The 19872-nt window shown below is 41.6% G+C and overlaps 1 protein-coding gene across 2 annotated transcripts in view; it reads right to left on the reverse strand.

Moving 5' to 3' along the window:
• The window catches only part of LOC144720105 (ATP-dependent 6-phosphofructokinase, platelet type-like), an 87569-nt gene that overhangs the window by 12470 nt on the left and 55227 nt on the right, over positions 1-19872 (reverse strand). For both annotated transcript variants that reach the window (XM_078596595.1, XM_078596603.1), the window contains one exon: positions 6763-6868. In XM_078596595.1, the coding sequence (XP_078452721.1) occupies positions 6763-6868 (106 nt within the window). The remainder of the gene's footprint in view (positions 1-6762; positions 6869-19872) is intronic.

The following is a 19872-nucleotide window of genomic DNA, read 5'->3' on the forward strand; positions in this document are numbered from 1 at the left end:
ACACACCCCCGTGACCTCTCTGTCTTGGGGCAAACACGAGCCCCCATGAATGCATTGTCCTGGAGCAAATACATATCATGTGACCACCTCTACCTTGAAGGCAAATGCATGCCCTATGACCTTGCAATCTTGTCTCAACACATTGCTAGAATCACTGCGTAACTAGATGGAAGTGGAACACAAGACGTCGCCACCTCACCCAAAGCAGGAAACAATGTAATAATTAAACAACTGTCAGCAGTAAACAATGTCATATTTGAATATACTTACATAAGAGAGAACAGTCGTCAAATTACAGAACTGTGAATGGAGAGACATATTACATGGAAAGCATTTTTTTTTACACAAAGACCCTAAATTCATGTGGAACAAAATGCACACATCTGCACACACATACAAATACGCCCAATAAGCCCTACAGGACATAGCAGTCAGTGCTGTTAGCAAGCATCTATTTAGGGCTACACATCGCACAGTGGGGCAGTGATCAGCAACATGCCCTTTTCTATCATCGTCTCGCTAGTGTTGATATTCACACACTGGTCCATGTTCTTGTTTAAGGCTGAACTAATAATGCAAGAGAGGCCGGGCTAGGTTTCAGATGCCACTTTCCACTGTGATGTGCAACATGGCCATAAATCAGAACTGGACCACTGTGATTCTGTGATTGTAGCCCAGTGCAGAAACCATTATACATGTTGAGACAAATACACATCTAAGCAGGCAGCTCAATTCCAGTGAGTAATTGGGACTGTATACAAGACACAAGCATCTATGGATAACAAGACTCATTACCTACATAGGATATGACACATGACATATAAATGTCATAATGTGACCATAAATACGATTAAACACATTGATGATTCATCCTTCAACAGGTGTTGGCAACTACAACATTTTGCAATTCATCTCGATGCCAACTTCAGTAGCATGTCTTTATTTGCAAAAGTGTATAAAGTACAGTTGGTGATGACATGTCCCAGCGGTAATGCATTTTTATTCGCCGCTTGTTGCAGAGGCTCTCGGTTCGAATGCAGCGGCCGCCCTGGTTATGACTGAAGCTACGCGCGCTGTCTGCTTCACAGCGGATATTAAAATTCCCGTAACGTGGGGCAGCGGACCCCATTTCCCTTTGTTCTTTCCTTTTCATGTGGTTCTGCCGCACCGGAATGGATGTCCGCGATTTTTTTGTATCCTGTTACTGGAACTTTTCAGCGTGGTATGTCAGCCCGAATATTGTTGGAATAAAAATAAAAATATTCCTGTGATGTCTTTCGCAAAAGTAGCCCATTGCGTCCCCGCATCATTGTCCAAATAAAAAAAATGTACCTGCAAATTACTCAATAGACGTGAAACATATCAAGTATCCCCCACTTACTGACAAACTACAATGTGTGGGCAATTGTTGGACCAGCTTCTGACCGTCTTCCCACTCTAACAAGCGAGATGGACTGAACGGCCTCCTCTTGGTAGTAACCTTTTGGATGTCCTGATACCTTTGACACCATTTACAATCTGGAAAAGTTGACAGCGACTCACGTGATGTAAATACTAGCTACAGGAATGTGGAACCTCCACCTCTGGTTCAGGACAAAATGAAGATGAGCACATTTAGATGCTTTAGTTTAAAAAAAGTATGTCATTATGTAATCACTTGTGGAATTTCTAGCATAGTGGCGGAGCTAGTGGACAGTGCTGTGTACTGTACTGTAGTGTTATGTTACGATGCACGAGACAAATATCTACCATTCGCCTGAACAGACTTTTATGGCTGTTAGCAAGCAGTACCTATGAAGACTGACATGGCACACAACGGGGAGGGTGGCTAGCACCACGGCCAGCCACCTTTGTCTCCCTACTGACAATGTTTATACACCACACCAGATACTCATTTGAAGCCGAGTCAACGTAGGGGAGGCCCTGTTTAAGATAATCGCCGTAAGCGGAAATATAACTCGGGGTCGCTGGGTTTGTAGCGCAGTGCGCTAACCACAGCACCACCGCTCCCCACAAGCCACAGGCATCCTAGGTGTGCTAGCGTGAACTGTGGTTAACTGCATACTCTGCTTAAGTGCATACCATCAACCTGGCCCTGAGGCTATCCCGATAACTGCAGATGGCTCCACTTGCTTACTGTGGCTTGTGCACACATTTGTCATTACCAGAGCACAAAACCCATCAGGACAGCAAATGAAAAAGTATCAAGTGGGGCATCACCCAAACGTCACAACAACACATTCGAACTGGGACGTGTTAGCGTGGTTGTAACAGCAGTCACAATGCTGCTCGATTTGAACTCTTTCTTCGGTGACTTAATAAAGACTTTTTTTATAGTTTAAATCAATGAACTGAGCTAAACTTAATCAGAAGCACTCGTCCCCTAAAAAGAAGCGATCTGCACGTCAGTGCTGCTCTTGGTCTTCATGGCGGGAAGCATTTCAATCACACAGACAAACTAACAAATTGGGTTAACACGTACCCGCACATGAACGCCTCCGGCAAAACAGTAGGTAGAGGCTAGGCATTCCACAATGCATCGAATTGTCAATTAAAATAAATTTTTATGCTGGTGATACATGCAAACAAATTGTGTGCATGGAAAGTTCTTATTTTCGATTCATGTAAATCCTCTAGCCACTACAGATTCTACACATACCACAATGGCAATACAATTATTTATCACTTGAATGAATCGTGACAAGTGAAAAAAATCACGGGGCGGGCAAATCATTACATGATTAGTATGCACCAGAGGTGTGGACTCGAGTCATGTGACTTGGACTCGAGTCAGACTCGAGTCATGAATTTGATGACTTGCGACTCGACTTGGACTTGCATAACAATGACTTTGTCCCACCTATGAGATGTGGACTCGAGTCATGTGACTTGGACTCGAGTCAGACTCGAGTCATGAATTTGATGACTTGCGACTCGACTTGGACTTGCATAACAATGACTTTGTCCCACCTCTGGTATGCACCATACAAACTAAGCTTAACACAGTTGTCCTTTAATAGTAATGGTGGCAATATCACCTTGTCATAAAAAGATCCCCCCCCCCGTTTGAAAAAATTGGATGTTGGCGAAAACCTATTCAGGAGGATAACAATAGGTGGGGCATGCACAGACGCCTTTTTTTCCCCAGTACTAGTGTTCTATACACACCACCACCGCCACCACTGCCACCACCGTGATCATTCCATACACTGCACCAAGTATCATTTGAAGCTGCATCAAATGTGAGGAGGCCCAGGCCAGATGCGGACAGCCAATTGCCACTGGTGCTGTGCACGGCCGTAAATTAGCATTGTGGTATTTGCACCACTGACTTAGGGATGTCAGAAGTGAAGATCAGTTTAACACATCGGCTTTCGTGACCAATATCATCCATAATACAGGTTTTTTTGGGTTATATCTCGTAAATATATAAATGTGGCTGTCGCCTGATGAAGCTAGTTGTAATTACTGGCGAAACATCGTACTCAGATTTTAAATGTTGTGGCTTGGTTCTCCAACACACCAGTGTGCTGTACTAGAAACAAATTGGCATGTTCTGTTTACGTGACAACCCTTACTAGTTGGCTGTGTCGGGTGGTGGCGGGTTTAACGACGCATTTATATATTTACACGATCTAACCCGAAAAAAAAACGTTATTATAGAAGTGAAGATCACTGCCAGATACGGCGGGATGCTTTACAACTTCATACAATGAAACAAGATGGGCTTTTAATCTAAATAAAGCAGGAATGGCCCCCCTTTTGTACTTCACAGATGAAAGATTTTTTTTTTTCAGTTGAGTACAAGAAGGCCTACTGAATCATGTTATTTCCCACTGATCAAGAGTAATGGGAGAATTATGCGCAGCAACATGTGCACATGCGGACAACGTTGCTTTAAGGTTTAACCGACAATATGCATCTAGAACATACTGTAACTGACTACACCTGGATCAAACAACAAAGGCAAAGGCTGCCTTTCTTTAACGTTGGGATTGGTCTCTGTTGATGAACGGCACTGTTAAAAAAACTGAGTAAATGTTTGATATAATTCACGCTGTTTATACCTTACTCGAAAATATATTCGAAACAAGGGTCATGTTTTAATTTTAAGTACTCAGCCAATTCAAAACAGCCTGTTGAGAATCTCAAAAGCATCAGGAGATATAACTACACTCCATCTTGGCCAGCTGCGTTCTTAACACTTTCCAACTAATTATTTGGTTCTTTCGGTAAAGTCACGTAGGTATAAAATAAAATAAAGTGATTTAATTTATTTTATACCTACGTGACTTTACCGAAAGAACCAAAGAGTATGGATCCCTACAGTCACGAAAACTTCTAATCTAGATTACTTTCCAACTAAGATTGAAATAAGTTACTTGTATTGCTCTCCTTACAATTTTGCATTCGTTTTGTCCATCAATCTTTAGTATGGGGTCAAAGTAACTCGTAAAGATGATCTTACGTGAATGAAATGCCAGTCAAAATCCTGTTGTTATTTGGGACTCACCCTATAGAAAACCAGCCAAATTGATCAAAACCTTCCCAAAAAAATGGGATTAGAAAACCAGTGACAAGGGGACAACCCTTTTTGTTTGCCAAGGCAATAACATCACATACCACGCACACACTTGTCGGTGCATCTATTTTACGAAAAAAAACTATATTTATTTCACCAGGTAAGGCCCACTGAGCTAAATAACTCCTTTTCAGTAGCAACCTGGCCACAAATGATAGCTCAACAAAGTGGCGTATCATGTGGAAATGTATAGCAGCCAATACTCTTCACACATGTTTATAAGTGTAGAGAGAAAAACCAAGGGACCCGGAGAAAATCCACACAACCACAGGGAGAACATGCTAACTTCAAATATACAGATATCAGGGTCGGGATTGAGCCCATAACCTCCTGTATACCAGGCGAGCTAGGTAACATCTCGCCACCATGCCACCATAACTTTTCAAACGGGGTCCTCTCCCCGCTGCTCATGCGGCGCACTCGCAGAGCACACGATATGGCAAAACCAACCCCACCAGCATCGCACGTGTTCGTCGAGGGTCAAGTCACGACCCAGCAATTTATTTTCCATGGCCATGTTCCAAGTGAGTACCACAACCCCAGCGCGAGGTGTGCATGTGTGCGAGAGGGAGGGTAAAAAAAGTGCAGCGTCAAAGTCATTGCTCTTCAATTCCGACCGTTCCGCTCCCCGCAGACGTTGAATGTGATGGAATTAAGCATACGGTGCAAAGGGGGAAAATAATATTCACGGCGATTCCGAGCATGCATACGGGATAACTACACACTGAGCACCACCCTCGGTGCAGAGATTAGGCCAAGGACTCGATGGCCCGTCTCATGAACATCACAGCAATGCAATCAGTCTTAGATTGCATGTTTAGTAGGGGGTGTAAAGAGGCATTATCATTACATCAATTGAAATGTATTCTTATGCTCACAATACATGCACCTGGTGATATTTGATTTCGAAGCCTTGAATGTTATGTATGTATGTATGTAGAACTTCTTTCGCATCATACGTAGCCAACCATGGTGTAAGAGTGAACTAAACATGAAAGAATTTGCCGCAACAAGAGGCTGCTATATTCAAAACCAAGTTTTAAAAAATCTACTCTTCAAATGAACCGCAACCCACTGAATCTTGGTTCACTGAAATACGAAGGAATACATCGTTACAGGCAATGTGTTGCGGCAATAATGTGCACCCTCTCTGGGCGTTGAGTGAAGGCCGTCTGGAACGCGTTATTGTGTTTGAATTAAGGTATATTTTTTTGGACTAAATAAACCACTTTGTAAGGTTAAACAGGTCAACTGTAGTGTTAAAAGATGGGTGTTTCGGACATGGGTAAAGTTTGTATTTCTGTCCAAGTCAGGGAGCAGGAATTCAACAATAAAACTGAAAAAAGGCTTCTGAGCATTGAATATGGGGGCATGCAGAGGATGAAGTTTGGAATAGAATGTCACAAAAACCATTGTAGATTTAATTAGGAACCAGATGTTGCGACGAGTGGGTATGGATACAGTATGGAGAGATAGATGTTTACTGAAACAGGAATCAAAGAGACATCAAGAAGTTGGCAACCATGGGAAAGATGAGACTGGGATAGCAGACCCTGGAGTTTGGGTATCCACTGTGCAAAAGTTGCAGGATCTAACAAAAGGAAGGCATCCATGGTAAGGTGTGTGTTGCTACAACGGCATGTCCTATTAATTTGACGTCGAGTAGTGTCAAGCAAAGCTTTGGTGATATGCTGTAAATCTGGACAGATGGCTGTGTTAAACACGTTCAGTCAGTCGAGCTACTGGATGTGAATGTTGGTTTCCAACACCTTTGATTGACTGATGATGATGCATTGTGTAAGTTGGTATATTAACCCTTGGATATTCTACAGAGGTGACAGGATTGATTGAGGGTTTATAATTATTTTACTTTTATTTCAGCCAACAAAAACCCACAAATAAGGTGAATTAACACTCAAAAACCAGATACAGATCAGTTACCTACCTTCTGTACCGCATTCTCAGGGGCCACCACGCAGCCCACGTTCCCGTACGGTGTTCAAGATCAACAAAGGTATGAGTGAGGGCTCTCGATTAACAGGTTCAAGAGAAAAACACGAACCAGTGGATTTGATAACATCGAACCCAGGATAAAAGGGGGCTCAGGGGCCCATTCACGGGACTGCATGGGGGTGTACGCTAGGAACGTCGCTTTAACTCGACCCCCTTTCGCAACTCACTCAAAGTCGGTGCGCTCCTTCAGCGAGTTGACGGGCTGGAACACGATGGCTCGGCGCTGCATTCCCAGTAGACACACCGAGTCGTCAGAGTTGGCAAACACTCGACCTGCACACGCAAAGGAACGCGCGTGCGCACACAGAGAACACCTGTTCAGGGCGGCATGGCACACGATGGGGGAGGTGCAATCGGCACCTTGCACACCACGCCGCCTTTGTCCCCTCGCCCCAGTGATTGCGTTCACACAATGCATTCACATAAGAGTGTGTTGACCTCCGCGAGGCGCAGGGCAGGTTTGATTCTAATCAACACAAGTGTTGTGCATCATGACTACGAATCGTATATAGTGGCTGGGATGATCTTGCAAGTGCGCGAGCCATTGCACCATGATTACCCATTACACATGCACACAATACAGAGGCGCAGTGCTGTGCCATGAGTCTGACAATCTGCGTTCAATACACGACCATGGCTAAGATCCGTGCAGAGTTGTATCTTAATTGGTCCTGAACCCCTGCTTCACATCAACCAGGTACTGACGAGTATCGGGGAAGAATGGTCAAACAACCCCCCATGCATGGCTATGCATAAGAAGGCTTTTATCCAGCAGGGTATTGACAATGGGCTGCGAATAATTATGACATTATACACACGTACGAGCAACACACGGGCAGACACACCCAGTTATGCTAACTATATACACACACGTGTGTACACGCACATGAGTGTACAAGCCGACACACGCGCATGGGCGTATGCCAACATTCGCACACAGTCATTATGCTCTGCAACTTATATTAAATTTACCCTATAGACAAAGATCCCCCATATAGACTTTAACAGACGGTTAGGGCAAGTGCTGTTAGCGAGCACCTATGAAGGCCGGCACAGCACATGAGGGGGTGGGGTGACCAACACCAAGCACCGGGTGCTCATTTGAGGCCGAGTTGACTTATAGGTTATGCACACACACACACTGAGGACATCAACATTGGGCACATCCCTGCAACTACAAACACATGTGGGCGTAGGCAGGAATGCCAACATGCTGAAAAAATCACCCAGCTGCACGGTTATGGACAATGACAAACACCTAGGTACGACACCAGCAGAGATCAACACTAAGAGGGATACATACACACGGTTCCACTGAGTAGGCAATTATACATTAGTTTAATGTGGCGGATTGTTACCTTGCATTTTTTACACTTTATTTTCTCCAAAAAAATCCACATTCCTAGGGTGAGGGCCAGTGTTTCCAAAGGGCGATCACTGTTGACTTTTGACGGGGTACTTTTTTTTATCAACTTCAGAAGGACGACGGTTAGAGTTGACCTCCACAAAGAATTTCAACTTGCAGCCTTCTGATTAAAAGTCAAGCACTTCAAACTTCAGCACCGCACGGACAGGATTACGCACGTATATATCCAGCATGCATTTAACGATGTAACGAATACCGCAATACCTATATAAACAAAGTAGATGCGTTCCTGGAGCTTCGTTAGAGCATTGAAACTTCGTATGTTGAATTACTTATAGCATTAGTACTATGATACGTCCCCAGCCTCCGTAAATTACAATTTCATACTATGAACACTTCATATCTTACCAATCATATTGTAAACAAATGCAATGTATATTAAGAAATATAAATTTTATACTGTACAGTACTGAAATAATAAAAAAACTGACATGATTAAAATAAACAGTGCACTCTACTGTCAAATATAATCACACCACAAGTGGAGTCTTCGGTGCAGTCATCAGTTTGCATTGCCCACCAAATACTACAGCTCCGTAACGTACTGCTTTGCTGCACGCTGACTGGCCAAGACGAACGAAAACAAACATTCTACGACCCATCGCGATGCACAACACTCAAGAAACGTACCTTGTTATAATTTGATTCTTTATTTATTAAGTATTGTAGATGGGCAATTGTTATTTTCTGTTCGTTTACATTTTTTATTATTAAAATAATGGTCACACATCCAAAGTTCCTTATACTGAAACTCCGTACCTCAAATATTCGAATATCGAGGTATTACTGTCATCAATTTAAATATATTCTTAAAATGCGCGAGTAACAATACATTTTTTACGAGTTGTGCAAATTATACGGAATTATATGCTGTAAAAAAAAACTAGGCTAACAGTGCAAACAAAACCTGCCCAACAAACAACACAGAAAAACTGACAAACAATACAGATGAGATGGTAAAATTAGACAAAAAGATGAGATAAAAAAACATACCCTCAATCACAACATAATGCTTGTACAAGACTGTACAAGCATTATTCATACTCTTTGGTTCTTTCGGTAAAGTCATGTAGATAGAAAGAACCAAAGAGTATGGATTCCTGCTGTCACAAAAGCTTCAAATCAAGATTGAAGCATTATTCAAGGGTACACATGTTATAATTAAGTGGGAGGGGAAGGGTGCACTTTCCGATAGGGATGGGGCCGAGCGAGCATATGAAATTAAGCTCTCCTCCTTCTGAAAATGGATGTCACCAAGGAACTTCTTTACACATGTAATCGTCAGGGTAAGGGGGTCGCCCGTCTATGCACGTGTAAGATACGGCATGTTCACATGCCTACACACACACACGTCTGCGTGACTGCAGGTGCGCGCGTCTGCTTGCTGTGTGTAGGCGTGTGTGCGTTCACATAAACCCACTCAAAACGATGCACCGCCACTCCAGTCAACCCGCGTCTGTTGACGGTGAAAATAAGCAGCATATGCACACGAAAATATGATCACAAAATTCCATTCACACCGTGTATACATTTTTTTACGCTCGAAAGCTAAGCAGACATTTAAAGAATAACAAAATTAAAACATGGAAATTTCAAACTGATTTTTGATTGCTACACCAAAGAACAAGTGTAAAGCAGTCTTTCTGAGTAACACGGCACGGTAATCAAAGCTACAGCGAGCGCTCGAGTTGAGCATTGTGGGCGAAACATTTAGTAAATAACCTTCCATTCTAAAGTAAGCATGACAATAAAAAATATATTTCAGGTGGACTTCCAGACCTGTTTATCAAAGGGATTTGTTTAAAAGTGAAAACTCCGGATCAGTTTTGCCCTCAATGGGCTCATCAGCAATCAGCTGAGCTGAACAACTATTTTTGATTTGAAGCTTTCGTGACTGCAGGAATTCATACTCTTTGGTTCTTTCGGTAAAGTCACGTAGGTAGAAATAGAATAAAATAAATCACAACGTTTCGATCGCAACACAAGCGACCGTCATCAGGCGAAACCGATACAGCAGGACAACTGCTGATTTAGGAGAAAGATCAGCTAACAAGAGCTTATAACAACAAGAGCTGAACAACTATTTAAGGTTTTCCAAAATTTACAAAAACCTTGTCTGGTAAAAAAAAGTATTTCCACGTTTATGGAATACTGTCCCCTTGTCACTCATCTAGAGCTTGGTTCTCTCCCTTCACTCCCCCTCTTTATGTCCCTGTTAGAACAAAACACAGAGCATACTTGCCCCTGTACAAACTTTATTCTGGTGCCCATTGCTCCCACATCATTGCACTGGGTTTTTTTGCAATTTGTATGTGTTTATGTCACTTAGATTACAATATAGAACTTACTTGCACATGTAACTACCTTTCTCTTTGCACTTCTTGCTGTCATTCTATACTTGCAGGGTTTTTTTATTCGCATGTGATTTGCTTACGACCATCGACTAACTCGTTTGTTAGTTGTGCAATATTAAGGAAGGACTCGTTGTGTGCAATGTTCATGTTTTTGTCTTCGTTTTTGTTGCTGCTGCTATGCTCACGCACCACGGATCTTCCTTGTAAAATATCCGGGCAACTAGCTAAACAGGATCATCCGTGTAACAAATGAAATAAACTCAAACTCAAGAGGTGATTTATTTGCTTTGTTGCAAGTAATCAGATTTGCAAAGGCAAGTATAGATAATCGTTGTGATTTCTTCCATTTCAATGTATAATCAGATTCTCATTACTCACCAAGGAAGAGTTGATTACTTTCCATGGTTACTTCACTGTTTTAAAACTCATTATTCATTTCTGCAGAGTGGATAAATGCAAGGACAGCCACAGTCGATGGCATTACAGATCACCCAACAAAGCCCTACACAGTACGAGTATCATTTTGGGTAATGTCAGAGTTGCAACCACCATTGAAATGTGTGGGCAGTTGAAATAACCCAGTAGTTGCATGTGGCAGGGGTTCGCATCACGGTTGGAATCCAACAGACCACCGTGGTTAATACTGCAGAAGTATTAACCCCAAAATACGTCTGCTTCACAGCGGGTGTTAACGATCCCAGGTTGCCATTTCATGAACAGTAGGCCATTGAATGCTGGCATCACTCAACATTTGCCAAATTTAAAAAAGCCTTGTAAAATACTTAATTGAGAAACACATATCAATAGCCAACTCCGACTGCAAATCAACTTGGCAGGATTCTCCAAAAAAAGGGTATTGAGGCTCAGTGGGGCTTTTCTGGGTAAGCAATACGAATGACTTCGGGCTCCAATAGAATTCAGATGCCCCACTGAGCATACTTCAAATTTAACCTTTAAATCATGTAATGCTTGAAAATACCAAATTAATAAGTTTTGCAAGACTTTAAAAACCGAGAGTAATACATAATTATAATCAGAGACCAATTACTTTAAAAAGTAACCTTCCCAACACCGAGTGTAATACACCACAAATAGTGGATAAACACGCGATGTAAAGCCCATTCCATTCCAGTGTTAATCATATCAAATATTGGCCCCAGTACTGATATCAAGCTATCTCCTTCCGTGCCTCGATTATATAACGCCTGAAAGCTAACATGTGTTCTGCACAGCTCTCAAGAAATTGTAACTCAGTTTATGAAACCAGTCGGTTCCCTCTTGGACCAGCACACCATTGGCAGCAGTAGCATACTGCAGGTTTAAAAAAATGTTACTTGCCAAACATCAACATAGAAGCAAAAACAATACAACGCTCGTACACCGCACCGTGTTTGCGAGGTTGGCATCTGCCTTCAGCGTTCATTGAATGGACAAATTTTGTATCCCTTCTTTTTTATTATATATTTATTATTGTTAAACTTCGTTCACACCGTACGTAACCAAATGTGATAATCAGAGGTACGCAGGAAGGACAACAAACAACACAAGAAGGAGTTTTCAATCTGTGGCGAGCCAAAAGCTACTGCAAGGATTACAGAAGTTTGCGTGATGGTTTATGCTCCTTGACGAAATCAGCAAGGTATTGTGGTTCATTTAAGCTATTGAGGGGAGGGGAAGGGGGGAAGATGGGGGTGAGAAGGGGGATTGTTGGGAGTCTGCGTGAGGGGGAGAGCGAGTGCCCGTCTGTTGTTTCTCCGGTTACTTGTGTTACAACAGCGTCTTGGCCCGGTGAGTGAAGGGTTGACTCGTGGAATTTCCAGGTGTGTGGGATTGTATCTTGGGTAGTGATGCTAACGATTTGGGGGATGATGTTTTGCTGCAAATTTAGTCATTGTGGTGGTTTCAGGCACATTTCTGTGGTGGGTGAGAGTGAGGTAGTATTGATTCGGTTGAAATATTTTATTATTTGTATTATTCACGAATTACATTCCTGAATGTCTAGACAGGACCAGTGCGTTTTGGTCAAATGTCTCTCTCTTCTGCACAGTGCGATATGATCCATGTAAACATGAAATTGTATGAAGCGGAGGGGTGGATACGTTCTTCTCCAGATGTCATTCCAGTGTGTTCTTCGTAGTGAGGATGGGGTTATTGTATTTAGAAACGTTTCTTCTGTGTTTGGTCTAAGAGGCTTATTCCACCATTGGAACCTCATTTGCCAGTAAAAAATATGATAATTGTTTTTTTACCCTTCTATCTGGCAACAAAACTGACACCTTTTTTACAAGGAGTCATGGTTGCATAGACCACAATACCTGCAGTCATAATGCAAACAAAAAACATAACTCTGTATGCATTGATTGGTCCACACCCGAGACAGCTTTCCTTAGAGGAAAGCTGTCTCGGGTATGGACCAATCAACTTCAAGGACAGTGCATACAGAGTTATGTTTTTTTGTTTGCATTATGACTGCAGGTCTTGTGGTCTATGCAAACATGACTCCTTGTAAAAAAGGTGTCAGTTTTGTTGCCAGATAGAAGGGTAAAAAAACAATTATCAGGCTTATTCCATCTAACCCAGGCCCTATTAGTAGGGCCTGGGCTGCTGTGCAGCTATTGCATTGAGAGATGTTGCGTGTGGTTTGATGTTTTTCTCATACTTGTTCAGTGCGCTCCTGATATGAAGGTATTTGTCGAAGTGTTGATGGGAGATATTGTTTCGGTCTAATAGTTTTTGAAATGTCTTCATAAATCCATGTGTAAATGAGGTCTCCTATTTTCTGTATTTATGTGTTGGCATCAGGGAGAGTATGATTAGCTTTTGGAGATTTCTCCACATCCAGATTGTACCGTATATGGTCCAGAGAGTATTGGTCGCGAAAGCATACGTGTTAAACTGATCCAGAGGGGTTTCAGTCCGTGGTGTTTATCTTTGCGATGGAGAATCCTATTTCCTGCTCGGCTCCATGAGGATACAGAGGCTTCCTCCAAATTTTACCATGTGCTCTGAGTTCTGATAATAGCTAACCATCGATCGTGTGGAACTCCCATTGCAAAGCAAAATTTGTAAAAGTCTGGTCGTGCTAGCCCCACCTCTGGCTTTCGCTTAAGTGAGTGTTTCTTTGTCTGCAATTTTGTGGCCCCAATGGAATGAGGATATGCCAGAGTGTAGTTGGGAAAGGGAGCATTTAGATGTTCGTGTAAGGTCGCATAATGTGGTTTTACCAGACTTTGGTTTTCTTTTTAGAAAATGTCAATGTTTCCTTCATTTAATGTTGTTAACCACTGGTGGCAAGTGATGGGATTTGAACAATCAGCTAGTTATGGTCCATAGCAGATAGGCATCAGTGGGGCTCCATTAACTGTTTTTTTTCTTTCCCCCAGATGCAAATCTGAGAATGAGACATGTCATAACAAAAGGTTTCCTCAAACTATTCAGAGCTGTGAAGCCCAGACTCTAGCACATGCACATGTGAAGCATATCCTCTCTGTACAGCATTGCCCCTGTCTGTTTGCTTGATGAGTTATCGCCATATACAGTGCGTGGGGTGGTGGTATTCACTCCTATATAGCGCCAATGACCCAGGAATGAGTCATCATGAGTAAATGTTAATAAATAATAATGCATTTCCCTTATCTTGGAAAACCTCACTCGGTAAAGACTCTTTTTCAGGAGGCTTCGACAATTGAATATTTTGGGCAATTCCATTAATGAATGATTGGCATGTCAGAAGATTACCCAGAGAATCCCCATACATATAAGAAGGTAACATTCAAATCTGCACAATGACAGTTTCAAGAATCCATTGCTTTATTGCCACCTTCTGCCTAGTTCACAGCAAAACTCTACCACAATTCCTGATATTCCTAGGAAATCTCCCAGCCAAGTCTGTCCCTGCTTAGCATCTGAGATCTGATATCAAGTACATTCAGAGTGATTTGGTCATCAGCAAACTATCAAGGAATGCTAGACAAACGTAGAAATCTGTCATGAGCAGGACTCTCCTGAAAAATACATCCGAATTTAGACTATATTGGGTATTTTCTAAAAATAGAAAACCAATGCTACAATTTCTGAACAGGTGGTGCTGTGGTCAGAATACTAGACTAACAATTGGAAGCTTGTGACTTCCAATTCTTCAAGGGGGTAAAACTCAGCAGCATTATCTCTAAGTGCTCAATAAAATGATAACCACTTTGTAGGAAGCAGACCATGGAGATGCCAGGAAATGAGAATGTGGAATGTCTACAACTGGCTTAAGGCCAAGAGATGTTAACTTGATGTTCTTGCTCATCATCATTACTCCTTAGTGAAATGAGCACTTTGTGGAGAGATTACACCTTTCGATGGTCAACAGAATACTGCCATAGCAATGTGGAATTTTCAAAATTAACTCAAGACCACCAATGGAGATGAGTACCACCAACAGTTCTATAAGTATCGGGACACTCTGATCTGATCATATAACAACCACTTTTTATTTGTGTTTGAAGTGTAGAAAACACTGTTACTACCCTAAAAATGTGACTCGCACACTGCATCCCGTCACATCAGAAACACGCATAAGATCCACCCACCAGACCACACTGCAGCTGATCAATAGAGAATAAGAATTCCATTGCAGAAACAGCCAGCTCCCATTTAACTACAGTTTAACCCGGGTCTGCTTTTATAATGAGACGTTACATTCTAATGATTATTACGGCTAGGTCTGATGTGAAGGAAAATTTTATTAGCTGACATTTAAATAAGAATATGCAGCATCCAGACGAACATTTGTGCTTTGATACTGTAAAAATCTGGCTGGTCGCAAACACGATCGAGCTTGAGGCAGCTTTTATTACTCCCCAAACCTTGCGTTTGGGACTGTGAGTAAAATGGCCATCACTGAAATTGGCATCGGAGATTCCGAGAATGATGTGAGGAGTTGCTCCTTTGCTCCATCCCCAATAATATGCACATTTTATACGTATGTATGTTGAACGTCTATCGCATCATACATAGCCAGCTGTGCTAATCGGAGGTGCGGGGGAAGGACAACAAACTAAACACAAAAACCGGTTCTAAAGAAATTAGTTTTCAATCTCGATTTAAAAGTGCATAGCTCCAGTGGCTTCCAAATAATTTTTACAAAGGCAGCTTCAAAAGTTACAGCATATGAGAGTTACTTAATCTATGAGAAAACATCTACCTAAATTGGCCCAAATTTTCCAGATCTAGATAGCCAGCGAGGTTTCAGCTTGGTTAGCACTTATAAGAGAGACTACCTTGTGTAGTCAGGCGGGCTATAAAGGCGGTGAGGCAACCATGTGTACAGTGTTTTAAGTGCTGTCCCTTTGTAAGCATTGGTTTTCTCTGGGTTATTACAATCCAATTTATACTCACTACATAGCACCAATCGGCTTCAAGACAATATCTTAATGTACATTTGTGGCTACAATCTGCCCACATGTTGTTTTTGCACCATTTGTAATTGCACCTTATTGCTAATGTTACGGTAAAATTAAATGCCAGATGTGTTGTTTGGGGCAGCACTGGGGCAGCATGCATCCTTGTAAACTAGGCCACCCTAAGGGTTTCGTGGCCGAAGGATTTTTAATTAAGGTTAACTTATTACTGGGGGAATTCTTTATAAATTGCAGATGGGAAAACTTTAAAAAGGCCGTGAGAAAAACCCAGTAATTTAAAAATCACTCAGCCACGCCAGCATTTTAAGTAAAGGCCCAAGGCAAAGTGTGTGCTCCACCCTCCTGGTACTGCAGACACATACTTCTGCACACTACTGCTACAGACACCAAGGGAAGTCTAGGCCCTTTGACCACTGATTTTTATTGAAATTGAATTCCACTGCAATCATACATTAGCAATACATCTGCACTACGTGTAATCAATGGATCATGCAGAGATCATCTTGTGTTGCGATACTCTTTCAACCTGCTTGTCTGCAAGGTGGCCAGGTGACTTGTATGGCAAGTGGGTTCCCGACAACTCTGTGTAGATTTTGTTTTTTGGTTTCCTCCCACATGCAATCACTCTCATTGAAGTGGCTAAACACAACAATGTAGAACACTCCATGAAATATATGATTGAGAACTAGTGAGGCTTTCCTTGATAGAGGATATTGTTTACTTGCACTAATTTGCCACGCAAACCTGTTTTGCAAACGGTTTCCTTCCTTCTGTACACGTCTTTGTAATTATTAATATATATACTGTATATAATTAAATTAATTGTGTGTATAAGCTTATAGGCCTACAAAAAAGAACAATTATTGACAAGTGGTCTAATTGTAACCAGACTGACTCGTGTAAGGATAAAGGGAAATAATATGGGTTGACTGGCCTTACACCTTCAGAGAATAATGGTACTACATAGAGTTAACAAACTTGTGCCCCATAGTGTGGAAAGTCAACCAGAAAATTAACACTTCCTCAGCGTTAAACTGTGACATCTTACTCGTAAGTAAAGGCTGGTAATGTAGGGTTCTTCCTTCACAGCCTCAATGCAGCACCTGGCAAAACTAAAAATGCACGTGCTCTTTTAAATGACAGCGCACCCCACGATGAAAGTTGGAGATAAGAGAATAAAATTATGCGGTCCTGTGCTCATGATGAAACGCCGCACAGAAGCGCTCTCAAACATAATGAATGCACATGATTAGGAAAGATGTAAAAACATGGGAAGCAATATTACCTACAAAGGTTTACTACAAAGGTAATGGATTGTGGCACAAATGACAGCTCTTCAAGGGTCAGCACTGGCACCCGATGCATTTCTCATTTGTTGACGCCAAATATGTTGCTGGTGCCATTTTGGAAAGTGGCATTTAGCTGAGAGGTGGTGGTTTACCACACAAGTACACAACGAAACACGGCGAGTGGTTCTGACACGATTTGCATGCGAGAATGAAAAAGGGTAAATTGGAGTTTAAATAAAAAATGACTATTTGACAATGTTTTTCACTCTCACCACAGTGAAATAATTCTGAGCAAAGTGTTGGAGGAAATGATGAATATGCCAATCAAAGATTTAAAACTAGTCTCGTGATTATGAAAAGATAGTATTGCTCTATTCCTTGAATGTATTATTGTATAAACAGCGGGCGATGATGCCAGACAGTTCAAAGCACAGTCATATTTTGCTTATACAACACTGCATCATTACAGACATGATACCTTGTGACTAACAAATTAAGTTAAATAATATTTATAGTTATTTCCCTCTTTACTGCAAATAGTATCATGTGATAATGGTTAATGCGTTTCACAGCACATTATTTTCTGACTGCAGTCCAAAATGCTAAGTTGGTCTCCTTTATATAACCAGAGGATGAATGAAACCCATTGAGGCTCGTGAAATATTGCCTCATGCAAGGGTGACATGGCAATGTAATGTGCCTTCGGTTGATGCTTGCCAAGTGCAATAATTATTGAAGCTTGAGGTTTTGTGACCATTGTTGTCCTTCCCCCGTGCCTCCGATTAGCACATTTGGCTACGTACGGTGCAAAAGAAGTTCTACATGCGTACATGAATAAAGCACTCTGTGAAATATTGACGGAAACTTGGTTCCCCCCAGTACTCTTCATGATCTGGGCCTTTACAGTGATCTTAGCGCTTCTTCCTATGTGCGCTGTACGGATGTTGTAAAACATTGGTTCAGATGCTGGGAAGGAGCGCCCCCTACTGCACCTCAAGTGTTGGACGTGTTGAGTGAAACGAGCAAGACATCGACCTCAACCAAATATAATAAAAGCACGCGCGCGCACACACACACAAACGCGTAGGTGGACACGTGGCTCAACAGCTCATAACCCTCATGTCAGAACACTAAACAGGTTAATATCTGGCTGTCAGCTGCTCGCAAGTCCCTTATTTCTCAAGTCCAATGTTGTTGATGGTCACCGATGACTGCAAAAAAAAAGTCACCATGTAAAATGTGGCTTTTCAATAGCATTTGCATGTTGCATTTCTAATTTCCCGAGGATTAACGCACACTTTTCAGGGCACACGAGAGCCCTGCATCTACTGTTCTACTGAAACAAGATTATGAACTGGCTCATTGTAAAAAGCTCTGAGAAGGAATTGTTTTCATCCCATGAAGTGACACTGACAGCACAAATTACATTTTCCTTCAACAGTTAAAGGCAATTAAAGTTGTAATCCCAAATACTGCCCAGTTAAACACGCCACTAATAATAGGGCTGAATAAATGCCCTTTTTCTCAAACGAGTGAAGTGTTTACACAATGCTTGCTACTCTGCTCCGTCTCTCATAAATGTCAACACTGAAAGCCGCTTATGTTAATATGGAATTGTTCACTCCTGTCCCAGGACTCCAAAATTAGAGGATCTCTGTTCAATCAAAGACAAAAGTAAACATTTTTACAAATCAAACGCAGTCATAAAGATCCCTCATGATGCTCAGTTATCAAAGACTGACACCCCCAAAGGACAAAAAAAAACTATTTACATAGTTTGTTTACAGTGGACTGCAGGGAAAGGGTTTTGCAAAAACCACTCAGCTGCACTATATCACGAGCAACAAATGCAACAAATCACCTTCCATTAACATCTGTAGACTTTTTAGACAATGTTTTGGTTTTGCACTGAAGGCCCATGCTGTAAGAATAAGGCACTTGTCAATAAACACCTTGTAAAACCAGCAATGTTGTTCAGCATGCCTTACTACGAATGTGCCCCCAGAACAATGAAAACTAGTCCAGAGTTAACGCATTCAAGCAAACGATGCTGATTTACCAATGGAAAGCCACTATGCCAATAAGCTGAAGCCTTTTCATTTAGATCATTCTAAATACATATTGTTTTTGTAGGTGTGGATACAAGGTGATTTATTTTATTAACCAGAAAATGTTCTACTGGAGCACTAGATAAGATGTCCTCCAGTATCTCTAAGGTTGGGTTGCAAGTTAAGTGCCATTGATGTAAGTGCATGACCCAGATTTGCCCTGTGAATGCGGGCTAAACAAACCTGCGGGCAGGTTCACAATGGCCTGCAATTCTAGTAAACAACAGAGCCCAGGTGTAATGTGAGTTGAGTAAATTAAGTCAAAAAGTTCTAGAGTGTTTGAATGACAATAGAAGTGCGAAATAAAAATGTTTATAATGCAAGGTATGGCATCACAATACTAACTAAAAGGCCTACAAGGCTCAGGGCTGTGGAAGTGAAGAGAATGTAGAATTAAAAGGTGGGTAGGATCTCAGGAAAGGAGACGGAGTAGAAACGGGACTTTTAGAGTAAATTCCAGACAACTATAAATTTTCATTGCCACAGATATAATCTTTATGATGACAGACTGCCCAGATACTCAAGCTAAGTTAAAGGGCAGCTGAAAAAAAGTTGGTATTATTTTGGGTAACAATTTCGCAAAAATGCTAACACAAATGCACATATTAAAATAAGTAATCACCTGCACTTAAACTAACCACTGGACACTGAACTTTGAAATAAAGCTTGTCCTATTTTCACACTGAACAAAT

The sequence above is a fragment of the Lampetra planeri genome, chromosome 1, assembly GCF_965212315.1.
Source record: "Lampetra planeri chromosome 1, kcLamPlan1.2.h2, whole genome shotgun sequence".
Classification (NCBI taxonomy): domain Eukaryota; kingdom Metazoa; phylum Chordata; class Hyperoartia; order Petromyzontiformes; family Petromyzontidae; genus Lampetra; species Lampetra planeri.